The sequence below is a fragment of the Thermobia domestica genome, chromosome 11, assembly GCF_964235325.1.
Source record: "Thermobia domestica chromosome 11, izTheDome1.hap1.1, whole genome shotgun sequence".
NCBI classification, from domain to species: Eukaryota; Metazoa; Arthropoda; class Insecta; order Zygentoma; family Lepismatidae; genus Thermobia; species Thermobia domestica.
In genome coordinates this window covers 132386294-132413624 of record NC_137464.1, presented here as the reverse complement: position 1 = coordinate 132413624, position 27331 = coordinate 132386294, and the positions used below count along the sequence as shown (strand labels likewise).

The following is a 27331-nucleotide window of genomic DNA, read 5'->3' as shown; positions in this document are numbered from 1 at the left end:
TTTTTTGTATTTTGAGATCATATGCTAAATGTTTCATTGCATATTTACAAGCATATTTTAAATTCTCCCAATGCACATTCGCTTTCTAGTTGTAACTACCGTTCATACTTGTATAGTCACTCTTAAAATTGTGTTAATTCTCTTCGTTTATTTTCCAGTTGGTATACGAGTTTTTCTTGAGGTTTTTGGAGTCAACAGATTTTCAGCCAACAATTGGCAAGAAAGTAATAGATCAAAAATTCGTTTTACAGGTGAGTTGATTGCGTTCTATGTGACCTGGTTGAGTTGTTACTTCAGCGTAAACAGATTCAATTATATATAATTTTTCTAGTGTGGTGTTCTAATATTCTATACACAGAAAACTCATAATTTCAGGTTCTTTCTAAGTAACGTCTGCTATTCTTCAACAGCAGAGAGTATTTTTGTAAATATAATGAGTATTATGTTTGCTGAGTAGTATCACTTAATTCGTTTAATGTGTTTCACATCTGTATGGGTCACAAGACAGTATATACAAAATATGTAAATGCTAAACTTAGTTCAGTAATTAGACTTAAGTAGGTATTAATTACTATGTCATTAATAAAATTGTCACTACCAGAAGGAAATAAGAAATCAGAGTAAAGAGCAGTTACATAATAATTTTATTCTGATATTTTTTTGATAGTTACTCAAATTACAAATAGTTGAGTAGATCTTGATTGTACCAGGTTATTATAAAATAAGTATACTGTTCAAAGAACTCTGGAGACGTAGTTGACAGAATGCAACCAAACTCGGTAGGAGTATATTTGGGAACATGCAAAAGCGATTGTTGTAGAAAACAAGATTAGTTCCAGTTTTCGCCACCAGAGGTAATTATAGCGCTGTACAATACCAAGTAAGCGCAGCGTGGAAGAAAAACGACTCTAGGGATGCTAAATGATAATAAAGATTGTAATTACCTCTCCAGGTGCTTACTCACGTCTGCATGTGTTTCAATGATACGGGTGTGGACGCCACTATGTGCCAGAAGTGAATTGATGGTGATCCGATTTTTTTTTTTCCAAACTCTTTGCCTTCTGATCAAGGGGTCCCGGGTTCGATTTCCGGTAAAAATACACGTAAGTCAGATTTGATGTTAACCTGTAGGTCCCGTCCTTAGAACGTCATCATCTCATACGGTACTAGTTACCCTTGGCCAGGAACCTTCATGTCAAAGATCTGCCTTTGGGCAGAATCCCACATCACCATCATCACCCATAACACATCACTACACCACGGGGTTATTAATAGGAGTACAAATCAATGCCATGGGGGACATAATTACGGCCTTTCTTTGAATATCAATAATATCATTTGTCTTCCATACCACACTTACCATATTTAACACTCAACTAAAACACAATAACTTCTAGAGGCGAAATTTGACACTAATCTTTTTCAAAAATTTGGGGGAAGCTTGCAGTTTATGAGCGTAGGAAAGACTAACATTTAACTTCGATTTTGATATCCAAGAATTTTAAAGGGACGCGTCAGTTCAAAAGCCCCCTCCCCCTGTAAATCCGCCACTGACCACGGGGTATTAATAGCATTGATAATCAATGCCACGAGACCTACAGGCCTTTCTCATCATTTAGCATCGTTGTAGTATCGTTTTTATTCCACGCTGCACTTACTTCGTGTTGTAGAGCGCCATAATTATCTCTGGTGGCGAAAATTGGAACTAATTTTATTTTTTTACACGAATCGTTTCTTCATGCTCCCAAATGTACTCCTATCAGGTTTAGTTGCATTCTGTCGAGTGGTTACGTCTCCAGAGTTCTCTGAATAACGATACTTATTTTATGATAACCTGGTATATTATAGGCCAGTCAAATTAGGTATCTTTCGTGGATAAATTACATAATAATATTTTTTTCTCCATAGGATTGTTGCAATTATCTTCCTCACTAACGTACCAAAAGACACTACTGATCTGATTTGTGCTAAGGCCGCCATCTTGGAAAGATAGCTAACGAAGGGTCATTTTATTTTTGTTTTCGGCTAACTATTCAGAAACTGCTGAATTTCAAAAGAAAATAAAGTGGATCATTCCCTCAGACTTACCATTCTCCAGAACTGATGGTCACATTTCGAAACTGCAACTGACAGTACTCAGTTTTATGGGAATGTTGAAATACTTTAATGATCGTCGTTCCTCTCCAAATAATGGTTTTCTTATGGAACATGAATTTTAGTTTCTTTCTTTCTCTCTCTTTCTTATTGGTGGGCACAAAAGCCGGTTTTTCGGTTTTCGGCTTTTAGAAAAACCGAAACCGTTTTTTTTAATTTTCGAAAAACCGGTTCCGGTATTTTCCAAAATTTGTTCTATTTCTGACGAATAGTGTTTTCGTTGTTCTCCGGAAACCGATTCCTTTTCCTCAGAAGTAGTTTTCTGTGTTTTCCAAAAGTTTTCACCGAAACCAGTTTCGGTGAAAACCGAACCGGTTTTAAAGAAAACCGAACCGGTTTTAAAGAAAACCGAAACCGGTTTCGGTGCAAAACCGAAATGTCGGTTTTTCGGTTTTCGTAAAAACCTGTTTCCGGTTTTTATAAAAACCGGTTTTGCCCATCTCTACTCTCTCCCTGGAATGAAGGAAATGTTTTTCCCCCCACGAGCCCCTCCTACTAAAGCTTATTTGGGAGTTTCGTCATTTAAAAAGAAAAATATACAAACGAAAACCCGAATGCTTTTTATTTCTTTCTTCAATATGTTCGTACTATCCTGTCGTTAGTATCAGAGCTGTTCGTAAAATTAACCAATGGGGTATGGCCCCTGCTCAGATTGATTGCTTTTTGGTTCAGGCACGTAATTTTGTACTCTTTCAGGACACGCGTAATTTATATATATATATATATATATATATATATATATATATATAAATTACGCGTGTCCTGAAAGAGTACAAAATTACGAATATGTCGAATTATAATATGTCGAAGAGTGAATTGCAAATGATCGTCTTCTTCAAACTGGATATTTTGCCGGACACAAACGATAAACAATCCTGTCTCAGGTAGTTTATACATTTGGTCATACACGTCGCGTGTTATAGCTTTTCTTCCACTACTAAGCACGAGCATTCTTGCTCGATTATCTTTTCTCAGCAGCTTCCTGTAGAACTTTTTCTTTAAATATTAGTGTCTTTCTTTTCAAGTTTCCCTACGTCGTATAGAAAGCTTATTCTCGATTTTTTTTTTACATTCTTCCCAAGAGAACAGACACAGTTCCTTGAAGTTAAAATAAGAATGTGTTCGTACTTCTTATACCGGCCTTAATATCTTCTTTACAGATCTGTTCGTTGTAATGATATTTTCTTATTTTCGTTACATTACCCAGTTCGATATACAATGCATATGTTATTAGGTTAAGTGAATTCACACAACACTATCAAACACTAGTAGTTTTACATCTATATATTCCGCAAGAAATATCAATTGCAATACACTGAAATAATACACGTCAGTTTTATGCAATGTTAACTTTTCAAAGAACAGGTTGTCATAGCAACCCAAAACGGTAAATCTGTTGTTACAGTAACAGCGGTTAAAAATCATACAACACTAACATATTGTTCTATATATATTCCTCTTCTTCGGAATCACAGCCTGAGCACTTTTAAATAGTACCTTTTGCCCAAAATAGTTAAAAGAAGAATGGAAGTAACTTACAAATATAAGATATCGTTGTATATATGGCTCCCGAACAAATAGGGCTTCTTAACTTTTTCACAATTAAAGAAAGAACCCTTGGACCGGCAGACATTGCAAATACTAAATTACCTTACTTTTCGAATAGTCCTTACATATGAAAATTACAATCCATGGAACAATACATTATTCTTATCTTATCTCAATATTATTCTTATATTCTGATATTAATCAATTTTAATTCCAATTTTATAAAATTACTAATATGAAAGACATTCAAAATGTGACAAGTTTGCTGTCTGTTCGTGTCCAAAATAGTTTCTTTAATTCAACACCATTTATTCTCGTTGACTAACTACATTAGTGTAAGTTAAAAATACAACATAACCTATTTCTTTCATTTGGACCTAGCTAGCGAAACTTTGATAAATATATATTATCGTTGTAAGTAAATATGTGATTGCTTATAATATAGAAGAAGAGCGAATTACAAAGAAATCGTAACAGTATTCAAGGTGAAACAAAACAAGAATTAATTGAATATGTTTTGTCGGACGCCGTAACTTTAGCTCAAGCTACATCATCAAAAGATTCGATTAGGTTGCATTGAATAGCACAATCTTCAGTACAGTCCTGTATGTTATTTACTTCACCAGGTCTTCGGTTCCTATTTTGAAAATTTCTGCCATCTGTGTAGTTCTACGAAATCTCGGAGTATGTGGAAAATTAGATCGATTGTTTACATTATTCCTAAAAACGGTACGATTATTACTTCTGTTTCTTCTAAAATTAGATTCGGTCATATTTTCATTACAATTAGGTTCAGTTATATTACCAGTACGAGAAAATCCAAAATTGCCTCTTACATTATGATTACGATTTTCCTTAACATTAATATTACGAATTGGAAAATGATTAGCTTGACTCCAGTTAGAATTGTTTTGCAACTTCGTCAAACTTTAAAAATTTTGAACTATAGCAAGTAAATGATTAAAATTAATACACTGTGAAGACATCAATATTTGCTGTAGCCTAAAAGGTAACAACATTCGTATTGATGCGACAACGCGTGATTCCGGCTGATACGGATTGATCAGTTTCAATTCATTATATGCAGTAACTACAAAATCGGTGAGACTTTTGTCTACCTTAGGATTATTTCTAATCTGTGCATCACGATTTGCCATTAGGAAGTCATTTTCAAAATTGGCTGATAGAGCAATTTTGAAATCTGAATAAGTATGTAAATTACCTCTAATAGCATTGAACCATGCCGAGCAAGGCGGCAATAAAACATGTGGCAAAATTTTAAGAAAATTATACTCATGTACACCGATCAATTCACATTCTGCTTCAAATTTAAGAATATACTAGTGGGATATTCTCGGATCTACCACTGAATTTTGTAAAAGATTTTATTTCGCTAATATTTAAACGTGTATCTGTATGCCTTAAGTTTCTAAATTTTACGTGAGTATCGGTGTTTCGTCGCATTCTTCTTTCTTCATTTTCAGAATTAGAAGCTATGTTCTCCTCTTCGGAATAACGTTCAGGTGGGTTACTGCCCTCTTCACGTAGTCTGGTTCTAACAACATTATGTTCTACATAAGCCACATGGTCGGCAGGATCAAGAGTACTATTTGCTGTCCCAAGTTTTTCCTTGATATTTTGTACTTCTTGCAATTTCCTTATCTGGTTCTGATGATTGTTGACTTGTGTTTCTACTGCTTCGACTGAACTTTGTACAATCGCAAAACTGTGGAGAATTTGCTCTAATCTATTATCAGTTAGTTCCAGTTTGGTATTAATTTGTTGTGATATTTGTTCGATCCTGGCATCTGACCGTTGTATCAATTGTTCCATCTGGATATCTACCTGTTCTTTGTTGGTATTCAACTGTTGCGTTACTTGTTCCATTTTAGCATCCAATTATTGCGTTACTGGTTCCATTTTAGCGTTCAACTGTTGCCCTAATTGTCTTATAAGATCAGTCACACTCTTTGACGTATGGACGTCTTCAGCTTCATTACTAGTGCCTTCATCGCTGAAAATATTCATTTTTGAATTTCGGTATATTTTTCTCTTATTTCTTAATAAAATATAATCCGTGATGATCAGAATATATGAGACCGTTTACTTAAAACTTCTAACTAGTCTCAAGGTCTGGCGGAATAACCATCTAAAATGTGACGATATTTTCTTATTTTCGTTACATTACCCAGTTCGATATACAATGCATATAATATTAGGTTAAATAAAGTCACACACTATCAAACGCTATTGTAAGCAGGGTTGATATGTTTAAAACATGTGTAAAACGAGGGCTGTTGTTTTATTCAGTTTGTTTTAAACGTTCTAAACAAATTGTTTTAAACGGTTTTTTTTTTTTTTATGGTGATTGAACATGTTTAAAACAACTAAAATATCAGATTGAGTAAGTTAATTTAATTTTCTAACAAACAACCCATCCTCCGCAGGATTTGTGCATGGAGTAAATTACAAGCAGAGTTATATTCTTATTATAACAGCAATTACTGAACGAAATTCTGCACATCAATGTGAGTATAACTAAACGAACAAAAATTCAAATGAAGTATTTCAACATTTCTTAATTTCCAAGAATAAGGGAGGTTAAACACACTATACACTATTCTAAGATCCAAATTCACAAATTCAAAACTTGGGTATTTTTTTATCACTATCATTTCCATAATAATGAAGAGCTCTCACATCATAAGCTAGAAGAAATGCTCTGACAAATACAATACAACTCATAGAAAAGAGCAGTGACTAGTTTACAAGGAGCTAATTACATATTTTAACTAAACAGTTTTCAAGATACATCTCTATCTGCAACATGGGTAGTTAATAATGATTAATGTGTATGGCATAACAACACAATTAACTCTAGACGCCCGCCAGGGATTTTAACAAAATGGTAGACTCTCACGTTCGGGGCTCTGGTGACCCGCCTAATTATCACAAAGTCATGAGTTATACGAGTACACAGTTGGAAAGCTTATAGACCACAAATTCCAATGAGGTAACATTCGTGAAATTCCCGCCGAATTCGGAGAAGAAGAACAGACACCAAAATCAGTCATTTAGGTCCTTGAAACTGTAACACATTGTAAGTATAGTTTTTAATATATTTCATTCTGCTCTGGTCAGAACTGTGTTTTATTTGTTACTCTACTTATCCAGAGCCATGGAGTTTGTTCAAAGGAAATGAGTGCAGACTATTAATTTTCATGAGTAATTACAACAATTTTATTTTCGAATGCTTCTTTTTTTTAAATATTTACAATATTGAAATTTCTCAACTCACATTTTTCACATGTTCGAAAAAAACAAGGTTCCATTACTAGTAAAACTAACTTAATACAAAGATTTTTGTTACTTTCGCAATTTTTCCAAATTTTCCGGAAAGAAACCGGAAAAAAGGTTTTTTACCAGTAGGTTCAAAATTTCCGGAAATTTTACAACACTACTCACGGCGCTACGGCCTCCATTTATATGGTAAATTTATTTAAAAAAAAATTATATTCTTGTTACGGGCAAAACTGGAAAGTAAGCCGCACAAAAAGAAAGAAAAAAATGTGTATCCAAATCTGTGTATCTTACGTGTAATTCGAAAATTCATTTATTTTATTTAATTTGTGAAATTTAACCAACATTAAGAAATTTTCTTTTTTAGTTTTTGGCAAACTGAATTATTTGTGTTGCGTCTAAGTGTATTTTGCATATAGCCATGGGAAGTAATCTTAAGACAGTGATGTGATCACTGAAACGTGAATATAGCAAGCTCTCCAGGAAATCAGTAGCAAGCTTGACAGTGTCCGGTGAGCTGAAACAAATGTGTGATAATATTGCTGAAGTACATAATATGCTTTGTTATACGAATAGCAAGTTGTATAGTGGGAATGAGAAGATAAAAAGTCAGCTGAATGAATTACGAGATGACGCAACAAGCGATATGATGAATGTGAATGCGCAAATGTTCGATCAGTTGAGTGAAGTAAATGGATGGAAAGGTCGAAGCTTTATCCCGTATTTTGAATTAGGTGCTTACTGATACAAAATTACAAGCAAGTGAATACACTGACAATGTACAGAAATGCAAGAAGAATTTAACAAGTAATATAATCCAGGAAAATTAGGCTTTAACGCGGACATTTTGATAAACAAGCTCAAAATTAGTGGAGATGTTCAGAATGTTATCCTAATCAATTCACTCAAAGTTCCAAAAATTCCAGCTAGGGGAAACCGAAATATGACGTCATCAATATGGCCGCTGACCGAATTCAACCCTTAAATTTTAGAACGTTGTATCTACTCTGCATTTCAAGATAGCAATTTTGTTTTTTTGCTTCATTTCGCAGTAAACACATTGGAAATTGTTATTTATAACGGTTACTTGTCTTACATTGACACTGTTTTCAAACAGAGAAGTTCAAAGTGAAAATAATGTGCATTCTATATCCGTTTTTTGAGATTTAACTGTAAATAACGTGAAAAGGGGTACACATACGAGAAAATATCTTGAAGTAATCGTTATTTGTCGTTTCAAGAGCTTTCTAACGAGTCCAATTACGTTGCTGTATCTCTAAAAATAACTGATATTCAATTTTATGTGCAGCAAACTGTAATCTCGTATTTATTTATTTATTTATTTCAAAAGGACAACACAACAGGCTTGTCCTTAGGCCCAGTTATAGTGGCGTATAGAGAATTATTTAACATACACTATTATACATACACAAATATACGTTATCTAATTATACATAAGTTTTTGCATGATAATTCTTTTGAACTTGTTCTCTGACATATTAAACACATCTATTACATGAAATCTAATCATTTCATTATATGAAGCACACATTCTCCACAGAGGAGACTTATGTAATATTTTTGTTCTTGCTTTTCTACAATAGAATGCCCCAGCGTTTGCTGTTCTAGTCTTACCTGTTGGGACACGTAATAATACTTCTGAAACTATTTTTGGACAATCAATTTTACCATTTAATAATTTATGTAAGAACAACAAATCAAAAACACATCTCCTTTTTTCTAATGTTTGAAAGTTAAAATTCCTTACCAAGTCTTCATAGGGGACATACTTTGGATAGAAACCGGTTTTCTTGTATGCAAGTTAAGAAAAATGCATATGCAAGTATGCATTTTTAAGAATTTAAATTGTATATTTTCTATTGCATCAGTGTATTTAGTGATATTTGGTGTCCAAACAGTGCAACAGTATTCTAATTTTGACCTCACATATGAAAAATATAACCTTACGAATGTTGATTGTTTGTAGAAATCCTGTCCTATCCTATAAATTAAACCTAGGTTTCTATATGCACTACTCGTTATCGCGTCAATGTGCTGAGTAAAGGTTAATTTAATATCAAATATAACTCCTAGATCTTTGATAGTATTTGGGATAGACAAGGAAGTGCCACTTATTGTATACGTAAAGTTAATTTGATTTTCTTTCCTCGTGAAAGATACAGATTTACATTTGGACACATTCAGGACTAATTTATTCTTATCACACCACATTTGAATACTCTCTAGATCTTGTTGAAGTTTCACGCAGTCATCAATTGAACTTACTTTGGAGTATAATTTGAGATCGTCGGCAAAAAGAAGGATTTGAGAAGTTTTAATACATAGAGGAATATCATTAATAACAAGAAGAAACAACAGAGGACCTAGATTAGATCCTTGAGGGACTCCTGATAGAGTATAAAATTTTTCAGTAACAAATCCTTGTTATGAAACATATTGTTTTCGGTTATGCAAGTATGATACAAGATACTCCATTGCTTGTTTCGAAAAATTCAGAGATGCTACTTTCAGTAGCAAGACATCATGATCAACGACGTCAAATGCCTTGCTAAAATCAGTATAAACGACATCTACTTGACCGCCTCTATCTAATTCTGTTACTATAAAATTTGTTAAAACTGATAAGTTTGTTGAAGTAGACCTGTTACGTAAGAAGCCGTGTTGATAAGTTGAAAGAACAGGTTCTACATGATTTAAAATTCGCGCATATAATATACTTTCAAGAATTTTTGCAAAGGGCGATAGAATAGCAATTGGCCTGAAATTTTCTAATTCTCTCTTGTTTCCAGATTTTGGTAATGGACAGACTAAACTTTATTTCCATTTATCTGGGAAAGTGTTTGTTCTAATAGAAATATTAAATATAGTGCGAAGTGGATATTGAAATATATCACTGCAACCTTTCACAACATAAGGGGAAATATTATCAGGACCACAAGATGATTTTGGTTTCAACGCTCGTATAGCATTTTCTATTTCTTCGAGTTTTATTTCATCTAATTGAAAGTTGTCTAATATATTACATTCGGTTCGATTAGCGAGAAGAGAGTCAACGTTGTATGTGGCGGGTACATTGTTGTACACTGAATGGAAATAATGTGCAAATGCCTGTGCTATTTCACTGACATGTTGGATATCATGACCATTGTATGTAAGGGAGTTTGATGACAAATGCTGTGTTTTGCGTTTAATAAAGCTCCAGATCTGGCTTGAGTCTTTCTCGATAGAGTATTCTGAGTTTAAAAAGTTTTGTAGGCTAATTTTATGTCAGATTTTACTTCTTTACGCAGTCTCTCAAATTGGTCGCGATGATAAAGTATATTTGTTGATCCCTTTTTCCACTTGTTATGGTGGTATGTCTTGGATTTTATTTTCTTAATTATATTACAGTATAACCTCGTTAACACGAACTCGCTTAAGCCGAACACTCGGTTAGGACGAACAAAATTTCGGTCCCGGCATCGCTGTACGTTATCTTATAGGAAATTTTATCGGTTAACACGAATTTCGGATAGCACGAATTACGAACTAATTTTTAGTCCCTTGAGTCAGTAAAGGTTTTGATTTAACGCGAACTTTCAATCCTTTGTTGTTTTTTTCAGATCATTTTTCTTATTTCAGATTTCACTCCAGATCAGTTTTTGTCATACACTATTTATACAGACGAAACTTGCCTTGTAAATAAGAGAAAAACCAGAAACAGGTATCTTTCCTCTCTTATGAGGTGTTGATTCTGTCCTCCGTCAAGGGCTGAACATGTAGGTGCTTGGCAGACGAGCTGGCGTCAGCTCGAGACAGAACATCTTCTCTCCCCTGTAACTCCAAACTGGTGACAGCAATCATAAATACCATTCCGTTACTAGCGGTAGTCACCCTGCTAGCGTAGTTATCAATTTTATAACTTGACCTGGATTTTCTGCGTGGAAACTTTTTTTTTTTTTTTTTTAATCTTCGAAGATAGGATAATAAACTTACTGTAGTGTTTTCACTTTTCAGAGGATGGTACCGAGACCAAAACTAGTCTCGATATCGATCTTAACTCGAATTCGAGACCGAGGAGTGCTTTTCGAAATCGAGACGAGACCGAAACTCTCAGTCTCGTCTCGATACAATTCTGTGGATGGTATCAAGACAGAGAATAGTCTTGGTCTCGTCTCGAATTTGGAACCGAGACTACTCAGTCTCGTCTCGATACCATCTCTAGTGTTTTCTATGACATACATAATATTCTGTAGTGACATATATAGTCTGTATACTGTAGTGCGTATGTATGGAGAAAATGTATTCGAATAATAAAATATCGAATCGAATAATAAAATTTGGGTCCCCGGTTAACACGAATTCTTTTAACACGAACTCCTGATTTTTCAGTCCCTTGGGATTCGTGTTAACGAGGGTTTACTGTATAAGTAAACCAACATGGATAACTTCTGCTGATATGTCTTTTAAGTGGAACACATATAGAAAATATGTTGTTAATCATTTGATAAAAGTTTGTTAATGCTATATTTACATCATTCGATTGCGAAAGGCAATCCCAGTTTAGAGAGTTCTATGTACATCTTTTGGAAATCTGCTTTTCTAAAATTAAAATTAGTAACAAGAGAACACTCTTTTATTACGGAAACACCATTAATATTTGAGAGTACTAAGTCTAAGATTCGGCCATTACTATTTTGAATGTCATTATGGGAAATTAAGTCATACAGCGACATTTAAGTCTTTACATTTATTTGCTGAAAGTAAGAGGTCAAAATTAGAACACGTTATTTGACTTATATTAAAGTCCCCTACGCAAAGAACGGTGCTTCCTATTGGAACATTACTCTCAATAAATTCATAAAACAATTCATATGTCATTACAGTTGAATCCGGAGGAATGTATACTGCACAAATAAATACCTTTAGTGAGTGACTGGAGAGTTTGACAATTACACATTTAAAATTTAGATCACAAGAGTTTATATAGGAGACATTGTAATTTTGATGTACTGCTATTATTACACCCCCTCCCTTACAATTTTTTGATAGTTCAAGATTCCTGTCTTGACGAAAAACTTGATATCTTTTATCGAAAAATTCTCCATCAGTATGACATTCTGTTAAAAAACTTTCGGTGATTGTGATTACATCATAATTATTTGATAAGACATTTGTATAGAATTCTAGGGCTTTGGACCGTAAGCCAAAAGTATTTTGATAAAACACTGAAAACAATTTACAAGTATGGTTTTGAAGCATATTTTCGGATACACAGCTATTATCTACAGAGCATGACAATGAATGAGCCTCGGGGCTTGGCAATACAATAAAACTTGAAGGTGAAGTTCTGCTTTTAACACACTTGGTATTTACTAATTTTGGTGTACTTACTAATTGATGCAGTTCCTAAGCAAAATAATCTCATCGGTTGCAGGTCGATTTCCGCTTCACTGACTCAGGGCTGGGTAGTTGGTTTCTTAATGGGGATGGAACGGAGGGAGGGTTAACGTTCTTCAGAGCAATAAAACTTTTACTTTGAACTGCCTTAGGCTGATTTGGTGACAGGGGTTCAGAGGCTGTAAGCTGGAATGTGGAGTCTCTTGTTCTGCTTGGATGCTGTCTGTTTCTATTTTCAAGTGCACTTAAAGTGAATTTTTCCCCTTCAATATACAGATAACGAAACTGCAGATAAGCATAACTACCGCGTTGCCTTGCCTCTTTCATGAAAACTTGTAAATTTTTGCGTTCATTTCTCACTTTGTTAGAATAATCCTGTTGAATGTAAATGTTACTACCACGAAGTTTGCGTCTGCTTTTAAGAACATCTTCTTTGGTTTTGTCTCTTAAAAACTTACATACGATAGTCGATTTTTATTCGCAGTTATCTTTTCTACTCTGTGAGCTCGCATTATTTCGTCGTCTCTTAACTGAATTTTTAATCTGTCTTGAATTACTTTGCACACTTTTTCTACAGTTTCTGTCCGTGTCTCTCTTTCGCCCTCTTCAACGCCATAGAACACAATGTTTTGCCTTCTACTTCTATTCTCGAGGTCGTCCAGCCGTTCTTCCAGGAATTCAGTGTATTTTTGTAGTTCACTGACGTCATTTGTTATGATCTCGAGTTTCTTGTCAATCAAATCAAGTCTATCCATAATTTTTGTCACGGTTTCTGTCAACCCACGCACTTCACTGACAACATCTTCATTTGAACTTTTCACTCCGTTTAGTATTGCCTTGATTTCAGCAATATCCCATTTGTTTGAACTAGTGGGGCCCGGATTGGTTTCAACACCTCCTGTAACCAGCATTACGAGAATCACTATTCCATATATACATAATATGGTTTTTAGGTTTCGTTTCGCGCACCAACAATTTCTACAGAAAATTCATTTCTTGATTTACTACAATTGAATAGACCAATAGCGGCCCTCCAAACACTGAACGAGACACCCATCTTTCGCTTTACGCTCTGCTGCACTTCGGAGCTAGACACACACACGTCTTTTCACCACGACATCAATGCATCATCTTAAATCGTCAACACACCCATCTTGCTCGCTGGGAACGGGTTTGTAACAACCGTTTCTCAGCATCCAACCCCATTCTGTTGGAGGTAAATGCACACCCTTTTGCTTTTTAATCTAGCAGATAAATAAACAAACAAAACAGCAACTATAAATATTTACGTATGATACAAAAACGAAAAACTAGAAAAGAGTTAAATGCAGAATATTGTGTGAATATGAATTTAATTTGAGTGAAAAAGGGGAGAACTGATAGAGCAGTATAATCTTCATGAATGTATTTTTTTAGAGTGCTATTCTTACTGTGAGAACTACCCACCGAACCTTGCAGAGTCACGACGGCTCACCTGAGTAGGTGGAAGAATCGCCAAATCAAATGTTGATTTCAGAGATAGCTTTGCCACTTTGCGAACAGTTGATGCCTTGCTTGGTCTAAATTTCCATTAATGTCACATCCATATACAAAGCAAGCAGAAAAGTTTCTCCTGCCACAGCGATTTCTTCATGAGTGGCGTTTGGTTTGTCAAATATTAACACCTTTTCCCTCAGAGCGTCGTTCTCTTTAAGCTTTTTGAGAGTTCTAACTTTTCCTTCCTGAAGGACGCGAAAGTTGTCTCACAACCTGTTGCAGCATGGAAGAAGAAAAGTATAGGAAGGAGATTTCCAAGACCAGCCTTTACGTTTGTCACTGTAAAAAATATTGTTGTCTGCGTTTTCCTTCCCAGGTATTAACATTCGGACGGTTTGGTCACCACAATGAGAAACCATAAGAACAAGGAGGTCGGTGTTGTCTTCTACAATGACGGAATTCAATCTTTTTTCTGTCGCTTCCACAGAATTTAGCACTATCATCGTATCTGCATTACCTTTAGCTTGAAGTACTTTGATGTCAGCTTTTTCGAGGTGCCCTGACAAAAGTGCAATGAAGCGTGTCTTATTCTTTGCGTTTGTCACAAATACGATTAGTGGATTGATAGTGGTGATAACTGTCTCTGTCGTTGGGTTTTCTACTTCTGATGGCATGTTCTTCGTCCTTTTTGCTTGGAAAGACATAGCCGTTGAACACCACCATCACGTTTCGACTGTAGTGATTAGTTAATGTATTTCACATACTGTAGGCATGTCTGTTCAAAGTTTGCTGGACGCACCCATACCAGTCGATGCACTACAAATCCTCCATCCATTGTGAAAACAGAATTTGGTGGAAGAGTGTCTTCACAAGGTCCTACCTCCTGCAGAATGCTTATGAATGCTGACTCGTTTCCTTTCTGCATTACTAAACCATCGAAAAGTGCAGGTGGTCTAGCACTTAGCTGGTACTTTTAAGTAACCTGCTACCTCCTCTTCACTGCGTACAACGCACACAAGGCGATGGAAAAGCTGGTTTGGACTTCCATCAACGGATGTGTCTTTTATCTTAATCATTCTGGTTACACCTGCAGATGACTGTACTTACCTCTTCGCTTAAGATGAACGTCACTGAAGCGCTGACCCACAATCGACTTCATGGCGCGTTTACCGAACTCATGAGCATCATCACAGTTGAAGGTTTCATCAGCAACCAATCCAGTAGATAATGAAACAAGGAAATCTGATTGTCCTTCGAATGGGCTATGAGTTACTGGCTTTTCGACGTCCTTTTTTGTCTCTGACCCGTCGACATTCGCAAAGTACTACATGTTACTCGGACGTTTCGGAATAGGTGGCAGTAAAATCTTCAATCGCCTCAATAATATTCAATGAAGCTAGCACAGCACACACCCAACGAGTAATTAATCCTTCAGACAGCCCCCGTCCGTGTGTCAGTCCTCGAGCAGTTTTCTTAGTCTGCATAAGTACTTGCTCGGTGACTATGTCTACTCAAACTCCTGACCAAAATTTATCCGATCTTCTAATAATGAAATAGCCTTGGATGGTGAACCGTTCGAATTCTGAGGCTGTCATGGTTTCTTCTAATTTCATCATTTGCTGAAGGTAAATCTGAGCAATTTAGGTAATTTAGGTGCCCAGCGGAATGCAAATACGGAATCATATATTTTACAGAGTACAGGTGGAGTTCCTAATCGTCAGAACGTTCTGCTCTAATAAAAAGACGCATAATGTTGACCATTTGGAGTACTGCACCCACAATCTGGCAGTACGACTAGATGAGTAAACTTCTTCCGGTTTGACGTATAACAGCCTGGAAGTTTCGATCAAGCATTCAGACATGCAAACTGCTTTCAGCGAAACGTTTCCTTCGAGTAGATCAATTAGTAATGTCTTCAGTTGTTGAGTGAAGTCGGAATCCTTTTTCAGATCTTCTAGAAGGATTGTCAAGGAAACTTGCGTCAAGAAATGCGCCCGAAGGGCTCGAACGTATGCATGACCTGCCATCGTATGAACCACGGTATTCTTGGCATAAATAGATTCCCAAAGTTCTTCTAAACCGCTTCCAGCCACAATGTTTTCCACAGAGCCCATAAAAGATATGAGCAGGTGGAAACCTTCTAGACGCAAAACTACACACACACGACAGCAAACTGTCTTCTTCAGTGGCTGAAACTATGTCAAATGAATTCGCGTAAAGTGATTGATCAAACGTTACTACACACGATTTTGATTTCTTCGCTTGAACTCATCCACGGCATAAAGAAGACAAGTGTAGATCATGGTAGGATTTGACGGTGCAAGGTTGACAAATGGAAGGGGCAATACAGCTGGTCTTATATTCCGGTGGTAAATATATTTTAAAGAACCGTGTTGCCCACTATTCTTGCGGTTGTACTTTCACTCTCACTTTATATGCTTATAAATTTAAAGGATGCATGAAAAAAAAAAAAAAAAAACATTAAAGAATGTTTTGTATAAGAGCTATACGTATCGAAACCATCAAATCCACGAGGGTAAAGGTTTCTCAGTATGGCGGGTTTCCCAAAATGGATGCTTTGGGAATTTCAGTATGTTGATTAGAACATTCACCGAACATTTCCACCAATTTCTAGCAGCGTATTTTTCGAAATGTCCCGATGACAGTTTAATTTATAAACCCTTAGATGCAGCAGCCATATTAGAAATGGACGCCATATTGGATGACGCAAACGTTGCAGCGGCGAGGACTTTTTGGTTTTGGAGGATGTTGGTAAGGGTCTTGCCCTCCGAGTTACGAAAATTCACTAATTTTGTGTAGGTTTCACTAAACTTTAAACTCAAAGATTTCATTTAGAATGAAGTGTTACGAGAGATGACAACTATTCTTAGATGCCTAACCAGATTCCAAAACCGGCTTCTCGCTAGTTCTTACCTTTTTTGCAATATGTATTGAATCCGCAAGTTGTAATGTACTTCTATCACTTTCGATTTCGGTGGAAAGAGGATAGTAACTAAAGCATTCTTGGGATGTTTAATTAATTGAAAGAAAAAAAAAAAAAAGCTTATCTCTATTACAGTTTTTACTTTATAGTGATCAACGTTAGAACCGGACGTGCTTCATTTCTGCCATTTTCAGTTTGAATACAAGGTTAAGAGTGAATGTGAGAACTTTTCTTAGAAAACTAAATCGATTCTTTAAAAAAATAAATAAATAAAAAAATAAAATACTATCTTTTTTTATAGTTTTTGATCTATGTAGATCAATAATGAGACTGAAAGTTGTAGCAAATTTATATCACTTCCGATTTTCGTGCACTGTTAAAGATGGAGATGAAAGGTCTTGGGACGCTGGATCAATTGCAAGAAACCATATCTCGCTGCATGCTACTGTCTTTGCTCTATAGTAATCAATGTTAAACCGAAAATGGCTAACTTCTACCCCTATCCATGGGTAAATCATCTTCATTAACAAACTTTTCGAAATAATTATTTTAGCTATCGATCCCAGGAGACGGAATTCAATAATTCACTTGCATTTAGTAGTTCGCGTGTGAAGCAAGAGTCGTATAGGCGTACGAACTAATATTACAATATTGTATAGCCCACTTGGGTGATCCTGATAAATCGACGTGTATTTGTCATTTAGTTGTATTAGGTAGGAATCCTGTGGAATAGAAAACGTTGAAGTATTGAAAGTCTAGGTCGTCCTACATGAATAGTTTTCATTATGTTGAGAAAGTGGTATCGGTATACGTTGATATTGAAAACAAGAAAACATCAAAAACTATCCAAATATTGAAAACTATTGAAAAATCCTGACATTTCGAACTATCGATCGATACATCGAAATATCGGAAGTCCTACTCACGACCCTGTGCACCAAAGATGCGCGTGCTAGCCAATAGGCTAGCGAGAAGAGCTGTGGCCAAACTCACGAAATTGGCGCTCACGAGTTCGGAACTCACGCTCACTCGACCTCAACCTCACGAAGTGGGTGTGAGGTCAGACTAATGATGTGAGCGTGAGGTTGGCTGAGTGAGATCAGAGCGGTGAGGTGGGCGTGAGGTCGAAATGAGTTTGTGAGCATGAGGTTGAGTGAGGTTAGGTCAAAGTAGTCACCTCTGGTCAACACTATAACACTACAAAAGTTAAAATATTGAGAATAATAGTAACCATTATATAAGTTGGAATAATTGGGCCTAACAGATTACATTGTATATTACATAAATACAAGCAAACATTCTTTCACTGTACGGTTATCATTAAGAAGAGGAAGTAGGTCTAACTTCAAAAACAATGTCGAACAAATCGGTAAGTTTTTTTCTTTCATATTAACTAATCGAGTTTCAAATTTTATTCACTTGTTCGAGGTTCAATAATATAATATATCTATATATGTATCTGTATTTCCTTCACACGTACTCCAAATCAAATATATCCATTGTAGAAGAGGCCACGCTCCCAGCAAATCACAGAGCACCCTTTGTTTATTTTTAGGAAAGTTGAAATCTAACCAATCAGAATTTCTGACCAATGGAAAAAGAGAAGTTTCTATTACTCCCAGTTTAAAATGCAATAAAGTTGCATAATATGATATACATAAATCAAGGGTCCTTGAAAGCAACTGAAATTGTCGGGAAAAGGTGCTATTTAAAAGTGCTCAGGCTATGATTACGAAGAAGAGGAATATACATAGAACAATATCTTGATGTTGTATGATTTTTAACCGCTGTTACTGTAACAACAGATTTACCGTTTTGGACTGCCATGACAACCTGTTCTTGTTGATTAGGTGACAGAGAAGATAGTTATTGAAAAGTTTACATTGCATAAAATTGACGAGTATTATTTCAGTGTATTGCAATTGATATTTCTTGCGGAATATATAGGGGTTGAAAAAAAACATGCTTTTTTTTAAAAAAAAAAAGGAACGTTTTTTATGTTTAAAACGTTTTAAACGTTTAAAACAAAGTACTTTGTTTTAAACAAAAAACATGTTTAAAATGTTTATTTTGTTTAAAACAATAATCTAAATAGGCATATATATATTACATTTTTACACTCTTAGGTATTGCTTGCCATCTATATTCAACCGCTAGATCAAATTTCGGGAACTTCCCTAATCTCGATCCGCCCAAATGTTCAATTCCGGAGAAAGAAATCGGGAATTTCCCGATTTCCGTTCACGGAATAGGTAGTTTAGTTTCTTTGTGTTACGTTCTACTGGTCGTCTGCATTCTTAATCTTTAAACGCCCATTGACGCAACTGCTGTGTCAGGGCTTTAAATTTCAATGGTTCAGTCTTAAACTTCAAATTAAGGCTGGGAGATGGCTTTGGTACCAATTTATTCCTGAAAGATGCAGCTTTGCTGGTGTGTATTTTATGTATAGGGGAGGAGAGTAAATATCGTGTTTGTTTTTCAACAGATTTTTTGGGGGGGCTTCCCCCTCTTGGGAGATAGATTCATAGAAATTGTTACGTGAAGCAATGAAGTAGGCCACTACATGGTAATATCGTATATTTGTACTTCTTGGTTATATGGGGTAGCAGGGAGGGGGCAAAGTTAGCCAATTTTTGGAGTTTAAGTTTTTTGACGTAAATTACATTTATTTTTACAACAAACATCAATTGACTATTTAAGCTAGAAAGATGATTTGGTACCAAAGTATTTTTGAGGGATGAAGCTTTCCGTCAGTTGCATTTTATGTATATAGGGAGTACGTATGTACAGCCGAGAAAGGGAGGATGAAGTTCATTTTTTAATTTTTCATCACATTTTTTTCATCAGGTTTTGGCGGGTATTCCTCCCCCCTTTGTAGTACATACATAAAAATTGGTATGTGAAGCAATGAGATAGTCCCCTACATGATAGTAACCTGTATGTGTACTTGTTGTTTATAGAGGAAGAGGGGGTCAAATTTGCTTAATTTACATTTATTTTCGGGACGGTCCCATATAACAAAGATATATTTCATGAAGTGGTCTAGGAGCATAATTCTTGTTCGTATACATGATGTATGCAGCAAAAATGATTTGCATATGGATGTGGTACTATAGTGGGGAGGGGAGAGAATGTCTAATTCAATGAATGTTTTTCTGCGCATATTTTTTAAAAATATTTCCTACATAAAACGAATTCATTACGCAATGGCAGCAATGGCTACCATTTCTGATATTAATGTCACAAGTATGTGGCCTACACATTAGCATCATTTTGTCAGCGTAGGGGACTGGGAGGGCTGCCAGGGCTCCGCAAAGTCAGAATTTTCATATTTTTAATGATTTTGGTGTCTGTTCTTCTTCTCCGAATTCGGCGGGAATTTCACGAATGTTACCTCATTGGAATTTGTGGTCTATAAGCTTTCCAACTGTGTACTCGTATAACTCATGACTTTGTGATAATTAGGCGGGTCACCAGAGCCCCGAACGTGAGAGTCTACCATTTTGTTAAAATCCCTGGCGGGCGTCTAGAGTTAATTGTGTTGTTATTCCATACACATTAATCATTATTAGCTACCCATGTTGCAGATAGAGATGTATCTTGAAAACTGTTTAGTTAAAATATGTAATTAGCTCCTTGTAAACTAGTCACTGCTCTTTTCTATGAGTTGTATTGTATTTGTCAGAGCATTTCTTCTAGCTTATGATGTGAGAGCTCTTCATTATTATGGAAATGATAGTGATAAAAAAATACCCAAGTTTTGAATTTGTGAATTTGGATCTTAGAATAGTGTATAGTGTGTTTAACCTCCCTTATTCTTGGAAATTAAGAAATGTTGAAATACTTCATTTGAATTTTTGTTCGTTTAGTTATACTCACATTGATGTGCAGAATTTCGTTCAGTAATTGCTGTTATAATAAGAATATAACTCTGCTTGTAATTTACTCCATGCACAAATCCTGCGGAGGATGGGTTGTTTGTTAGAAAATTAAATTAACTTACTCAATCTGATATTTTAGTTGTTTTAAACATGTTCAATCACCATAAAAAAAAAAAAAAAAAAAACGTTTAAAACAATTTGTTTAGAACGTTTAAAACAAACTGAATAAAACAACAGCCCTCGTTTTACACATGTTTTAAACATATCAACCCTGCTTACAATAGCGTTTGATAGTGTGTGACTTTATTTAACCTAATATTATATGCATTGTATATCGAACTGGGTAATGTAACGAAAATAAGAAAATATCGTCACATTTTAGATGGTTATTCCGCCAGACCTTGAGACTAGTTAGAAGTTTTAAGTAAACGGTCTCATATATTCTGATCATCACGGATTATATTTTATTAAGAAATAAGAGAAAAATATACCGAAATTCAAAAATGAATATTTTCAGCGATGAAGGCACTAGTAATGAAGCTGAAGACGTCCATACGTCAAAGAGTGTGACTGATCTTATAAGACAATTAGGGCAACAGTTGAACGCTAAAATGGAACCAGTAACGCAATAATTGGATGCTAAAATGGAACAAGTAACGCAACAGTTGAATACCAACAAAGAACAGGTAGATATCCAGATGGAACAATTGATACAACGGTCAGATGCCAGGATCGAACAAATATCACAACAAATTAATACCAAACTGGAACTAACTGATAATAGATTAGAGCAAATTCTCCACAGTTTTGCGATTGTACAAAGTTCAGTCGAAGCAGTAGAAACACAAGTCAACAATCATCAGAACCAGATAAGGAAATTGCAAGAAGTACAAAATATCAAGGAAAAACTTGGGACAGCAAATAGTACTCTTGATCCTGCCGACCATGTGGCTTATGTAGAACATAATGTTGTTAGAACCAGACTACGTGAAGAGGGCAGTAACCCACCTGAACGTTATTCCGAAGAGGAGAACATAGCTTCTAATTCTGAAAATGAAGAAAGAAGAATGCGACGAAACACCGATACTCACGTAAAATTTAGAAACTTAAGGCATACAGATACACGTTTAAATATTAGCGAAATAAAATCTTTTACAAAATTCAGTGGTAGATCCGAGAATATCCCACTAGTATATTCTTAAATTTGAAGCAGAATGTGAATTGATCGGTGTACATGAGTATAATTTTCTTAAAATTTTGCCACATGTTTTATTGCCGCCTTGCTCGGCATGGTTCAATGCTATTAGAGGTAATTTACATACTTATTCAGATTTCAAAATTGCTCTATCAGCCAATTTTGAAAATGACTTCCTAATGGCAAATCGTGATGCGCAGATTAGAAATAATCCTAAGGTAGACAAAAGTCTCACCGATTTTGTAGTTACTGCATATAATGAATTGAAACTGATCAATCCGTATCAGCCGGAATCACGCGTTGTCGCATCAATACGAATGTTGTTACCTTTTAGGCTACAGCAAATATTGATGTCTTCACAGTGTATTAATTTTAATCATTTACTTGCTATAGTTCAAAATTTTTAAAGTTTGACGAAGTTGCAAAACAATTCTAACTGGAGTCAAGCTAATCATTTTCCAATTCGTAATATTAATGTTAAGGAAAATCGTAATCATAATGTAAGAGGCAATTTTGGATTTTCTCGTACTGGTAATATAACTGAACCTAATTGTAATGAAAATATGACCGAATCTAATTTTAGAAGAAACAGAAGTAATAATCGTACCGTTTTTAGGAATAATGTAAACAATCGATCTAATTTTCCACATACTCCGAGATTTCGTAGTAACTACACAGATGGCAGAAATTTTCAAAATAGGAACCGAAGACCTGGTGAAGTAAATAACATACAGGACTGTACTGAAGATTGTGCTATTCAATGCAACCTAATCGAATCTTTTGATGATGTAGCTTGAGCTAAAGTTACGGCGTCCGACAAAACATATTCAATTAATTCTTGTTTTGTTTCACCTTGAATACTGTTACGATTTCTTTGTAATTCGCTCTTCTTCTATATTATAAGCAATCACATATTTACTTACAACGATAATATATATTTATCAAAGTTTCGCTAGCTAGGTCCAAATGAAAGAAATAGGTTATGTTGTATTTTTAACTTACACTAATGTAGTTAGTCAACGAGAATAAATGGTGTTGAATTAAAGAAACTATTTTGGACACGAACAGACAGCAAACTTGTCACATTTTGAATGTCTTTCATATTAGTAATTTTATAAAATTGGAATTAAAATTGATTAATATCAGAATATAAGAATAATATTGAGATAAGATAAGAATAATGTATTGTTCCAATTGATATTGTGTATTGCAATTGATATTTCTTGCGGAATATATAGATGTAAAACTACTAGTGTTTGATAGTGTTGTGTAAATTCACTTAACCTAATAACATATGCATTGTATATCGAACTGGGTAATGTAACGAAAATAAGAAAATATCATTACAACGAACAGATCTGTAAAGAAGATATTAAGGCCGGTATAAGAAGTACGAACACATTCTTATTTTAACTTCAAGGAACTGTGTCTGTTCTCTTGGGAAGAATGTAAAAAAAAAATCGAGAATAAGCTTTCTATACGACGTAGGGAAACTTGAAAAGAAAGACACTAATATTTAAAGAAAAAGTTCTACAGGAAGCTGCTGAGAAAAGATAATCGAGCAAGAATGCTCGTACTTAGTAGTGGTAGAAAAGCTATAACACGCGACGTGTATGACCAAATGTATAAACTACCTGAGACAGGATTGTTTATCGTTTGTGTCCGGCAAAATATCCAGTTTGAAGAAGACGATCATTTGCAATTCGCTCTTCGACATATTATATATATATATATATATAAATTACGCGTACAAGATTACGTGCCTGAACCAAAAAGACAATCAATCTGAGCAGGGGCCATACCCCATTGGTTAATTTTACGAACAGCTCTGATATTAACGACAGGATAGTACGAACATATTGAAGAAAGAAATAAAAAGCATTCGGGTTTTCGTTTGTATATTTTTCTTTTTAAATGACGAAACTCCCAAATAAGCTTTAGTAGGAGGGGCTCGTGGGGGGAAAAACATTTCCTTCATTCCAGGGAGAGAGAGAGAGAGTAGAGATGGGCAAAACCGGATTTTATAAAAACCGGAAACAGGTTTTTACGAAAACCGAAAAACCGACATTTCGGTTTTGCACCGAAACCGGTTGTCTTTCTCCGAAACCGGTTTCGGTTTTCTTTAAAACCGGTTCGGTTTTCACCGAAACTGGTTTCGGTGAAAACTTTTGGAAAACACAGCAAACTACTTCTGAGGAAAAGGAATCGGTTTCCGGAGAACAACGAAAACACTATTCGTCAGAAATAGAACAAATTTTGGAAAATACCGGAACCGGTTTTTCGAAAATTAGAAAAAACAGTTTCGGTTTTTCTAAAAGCCGAAAACCGAAAAACCGGCTTTTGTGCCCACCAATAAGAAAGAGAGAGAAAGAAAGAAACTAAAATTCATGTTCCATAAGAAAACCATTATTTGGAGAGGAACGACGATCATTAAAGTATTTCAACATTCCCATAAAACTGAGTACTGTCAGTTGCAGTTTCGAAATGTGACCATCAGTTCTGGAGTATTTGAGAACAAGATGCTCAGACGAATATTCGGACCCAAGAGGAACGGGAATGGGGAACGGCGGAAATTTCATAACAAGGAACTACGTAAATTATACGGCTTATCAAACATTGTTGGGTCATCAAGTCTAGGAAGCTTGGGTGGGCAGAACATATAGCCAGGATGGAAGAAAGTAGGAACGCTTTCAAAGTGTTAACGGTAAGACAAATCGGAAAACGATCATTAGGAAGACCTAGGCGCAGATGGAAACACAATATAAGATGGATCTCGCAAAAATAGGAATACAAAGTAGAAACTGGATCCAGTTGGCTGAGGATAGAAGTCAGTGGAGAGCTTTTGTAAACGCGGCATTGAACTTCGGGGTTCCATAGGCCATAGAGTTAGTTAGTTTAGGAAGCATGAGTAGATTCCTAGGCTGATACTACAAATAGATTAAGTGCGTGTTTACTGAAAAGATGGGTTCTACTGACATTGGATAGTCTATATACTCTTCGTATGCTACGGCCTAGGGGAGAGGAGGAGATAAGATTTCATATCAGGTTACGTTATACACAGTCGCACGCCTTCATTTTCATTAAAAACGGAAAAGCCAAGAGAAACCAAATTCATCTCACTTTCCTTTGTGGCAGTCGGACACAAATCATCACACTTATCTGGAAAAAGCACTTTTCAAATCGCATTATTGGGATTGCCTCCAGTTCTAATGTTGGGGGGACATGTCTCCCCATTTTCCCGGAATTTATGCCTGTACCTACAGCTAAGACAACTTTCCAGCATGAGGAGAGGGGCATATCCTCCTCTGGCATTTATTGCAATTTGTGCCCAAGTAGCAGAAGTGGAATTAATACATATTGATGAGACTGCTAAACGCACTACAGCACGAAGTTCAGTTTGAAACTACAGAATACGATTTTTTTTTTTTTTTTTTTAATGGAAAAGCCAAGAGAAATCAATTTCATCTTACATTCCTTTGTGGCAGTCTGACACAAATCATTACACTTAACCCAAAAAGCATTTTTTAAGTCAGAGTATTGGGGAGGACAGTCCCCCCAGATTCAAGATTGGGGAGACGTGTCCCCCTCGTTCCCCCCGGGATTTGCGCCAGTGGTTGCTTCTGATACTTGGAAGGTGATGGGTTGGTGTTATAGATGCTATTACAACGTAAGGCACCAAATATATAAACTCCTTTTGTTGTTGTTGCATCTCGAATATGCTTTGACATCACCTCTGCACTACGAGAAAATTACCTGTGTGCTACGTGTAAATCCTCTCTGTCCTACATGTAAAAAACCTAAGTACTGCGTGTAAATCACCAGTGTGCTACGTGTAAATCACTTCTGTCCTACATGTAAATTACCTGTGCACTACATGTAAATTGAATATGTGCTATGTGTCAGTCACCTGCGCGGTAGGTGTAAATCACTTGTGCAGGACGTCTACATGCACATTGCACATGTACTGCGCACGTAAAGATGTTGAATAGGACCTGTGACGCATAAGTGCATCACATGTACAGGCGTGCATTTATACAGGTGAGGCACATGTTGTATCCGTGCAATTGTACATATACTATACGGATACTGTACGTGCATTGTGCTGTCTGGGTTGTGGTATGATGCAGAAGAACGAAGCTTTCAACTTCATGCTGTTTCCAGTATTTGCTGTTCTTACTTTTCCTGTGGTGTCTATTACAAAATAATCATCAAAACGAAACGGTGGCCTCTAATTTGTGCGCAGGCTGTCGCTATTTTGGAAGTCAGTGGTGACACTTTTTATCAATAGTGCCAGTCTCTTTGAATAAATCGTCAAACTCGTCATCTGTTCTCATTTTGACAAAAGTTTCTGTAGTTGCCTTTATTAGTTTGAGACATTTGTCAGATCCAATTGTCGGCGACTGTAACTCTTTTGATGGTATATTAAGATAATTCAAAATCTCATTCAAGCAAACGAGAGGTAAAATGACGTCAAAAGATCCAAGTTGAATTAGAAGGCCCTTTGCTTCAGCTGCTTTTCTTCGTTTCTTTCTTTCAACATACGTTTGTAAAGCTTTGTGTTGGGGAAAACTAGTAACATTTATTCTAGTTTTAGTTTTGTTTTTAAATGTAAAAATTTCGTGCCGCAAAGATGAAGAAGCTTGAAAAGCATACACAGCTTCTAAAAGATCTATGGTTTCAGCAACAGATTGCACGTTTTTTGACACATCAACGAGAATTAAATTCAGTCTGTGTACATGGCAATGCACATAAGGACAAGGGTTACCCGACATTTCTCATATTGGCCTGAATCCTATTAAATTCTCCTGACTTAACAGAGGCACCATCAGTTGACTGGCTTTCACAATTCTTAATGTCAAGACCAATAGTGCTCAAAATGTCTTTTATTACGTTAGTGACTGATTGCGAGTCAAGTTCTTTCAATTGAACGAAACGAAGGAATCTTTCTTTTGTCTGACTAGTATCTGTTTTCGTTATCTTCAACATCACTTTCTTCTGAACTTATTTCTTCAGCGAAACGTTTGACTTCCCTGTGTCTTCTTAAGTCAATATTCTGTCCCGCACAATATAATATACTACTTATTATTGATTTAACGTTTTTCTGTTAGTTTCTACTTGTTTTACCAACTGCTCATGTCTTCTGGTAGTAACGGTGCCAGCTTTCTGTGCATCTAACCTGCCCTTGTGTTTGGCTAAACTCAATTTATGAGAATTTGAATTTTCATGATTTTCTAGCATTTTCCCTAATTTTTTTCAGTCGTTATAATCTGATGTAACAAGAATCTCATTTCTAGCATGGACTTTAATTGAAAAAATGGTGACAAAGAAAACAAAATATGACATCTTTTTGTAATGAATATTCTAACCAAGAAAACCTACTGTACCAATTCCTTTCAAAGGACCGGTTTTTTTGCACTCTATATTTCTCATAGG

The 27331-nt window shown here is 35.7% G+C and overlaps 1 protein-coding gene across 4 annotated transcripts in view; it reads left to right on the top strand.

Moving 5' to 3' along the window:
* The window catches only part of wdb (serine/threonine-protein phosphatase regulatory subunit widerborst), a 426118-nt gene that overhangs the window by 215180 nt on the left and 183607 nt on the right, over positions 1 to 27331 (top strand). For all 4 annotated transcript variants that reach the window (XM_081731142.1, XM_081731143.1, XM_081731140.1 and 1 more), the window contains exon 4: positions 159 to 251. In XM_081731142.1, coding sequence (XP_081587268.1) covers positions 159 to 251 — 93 coding nt within the window. The remainder of the gene's footprint in view (positions 1 to 158; positions 252 to 27331) is intronic.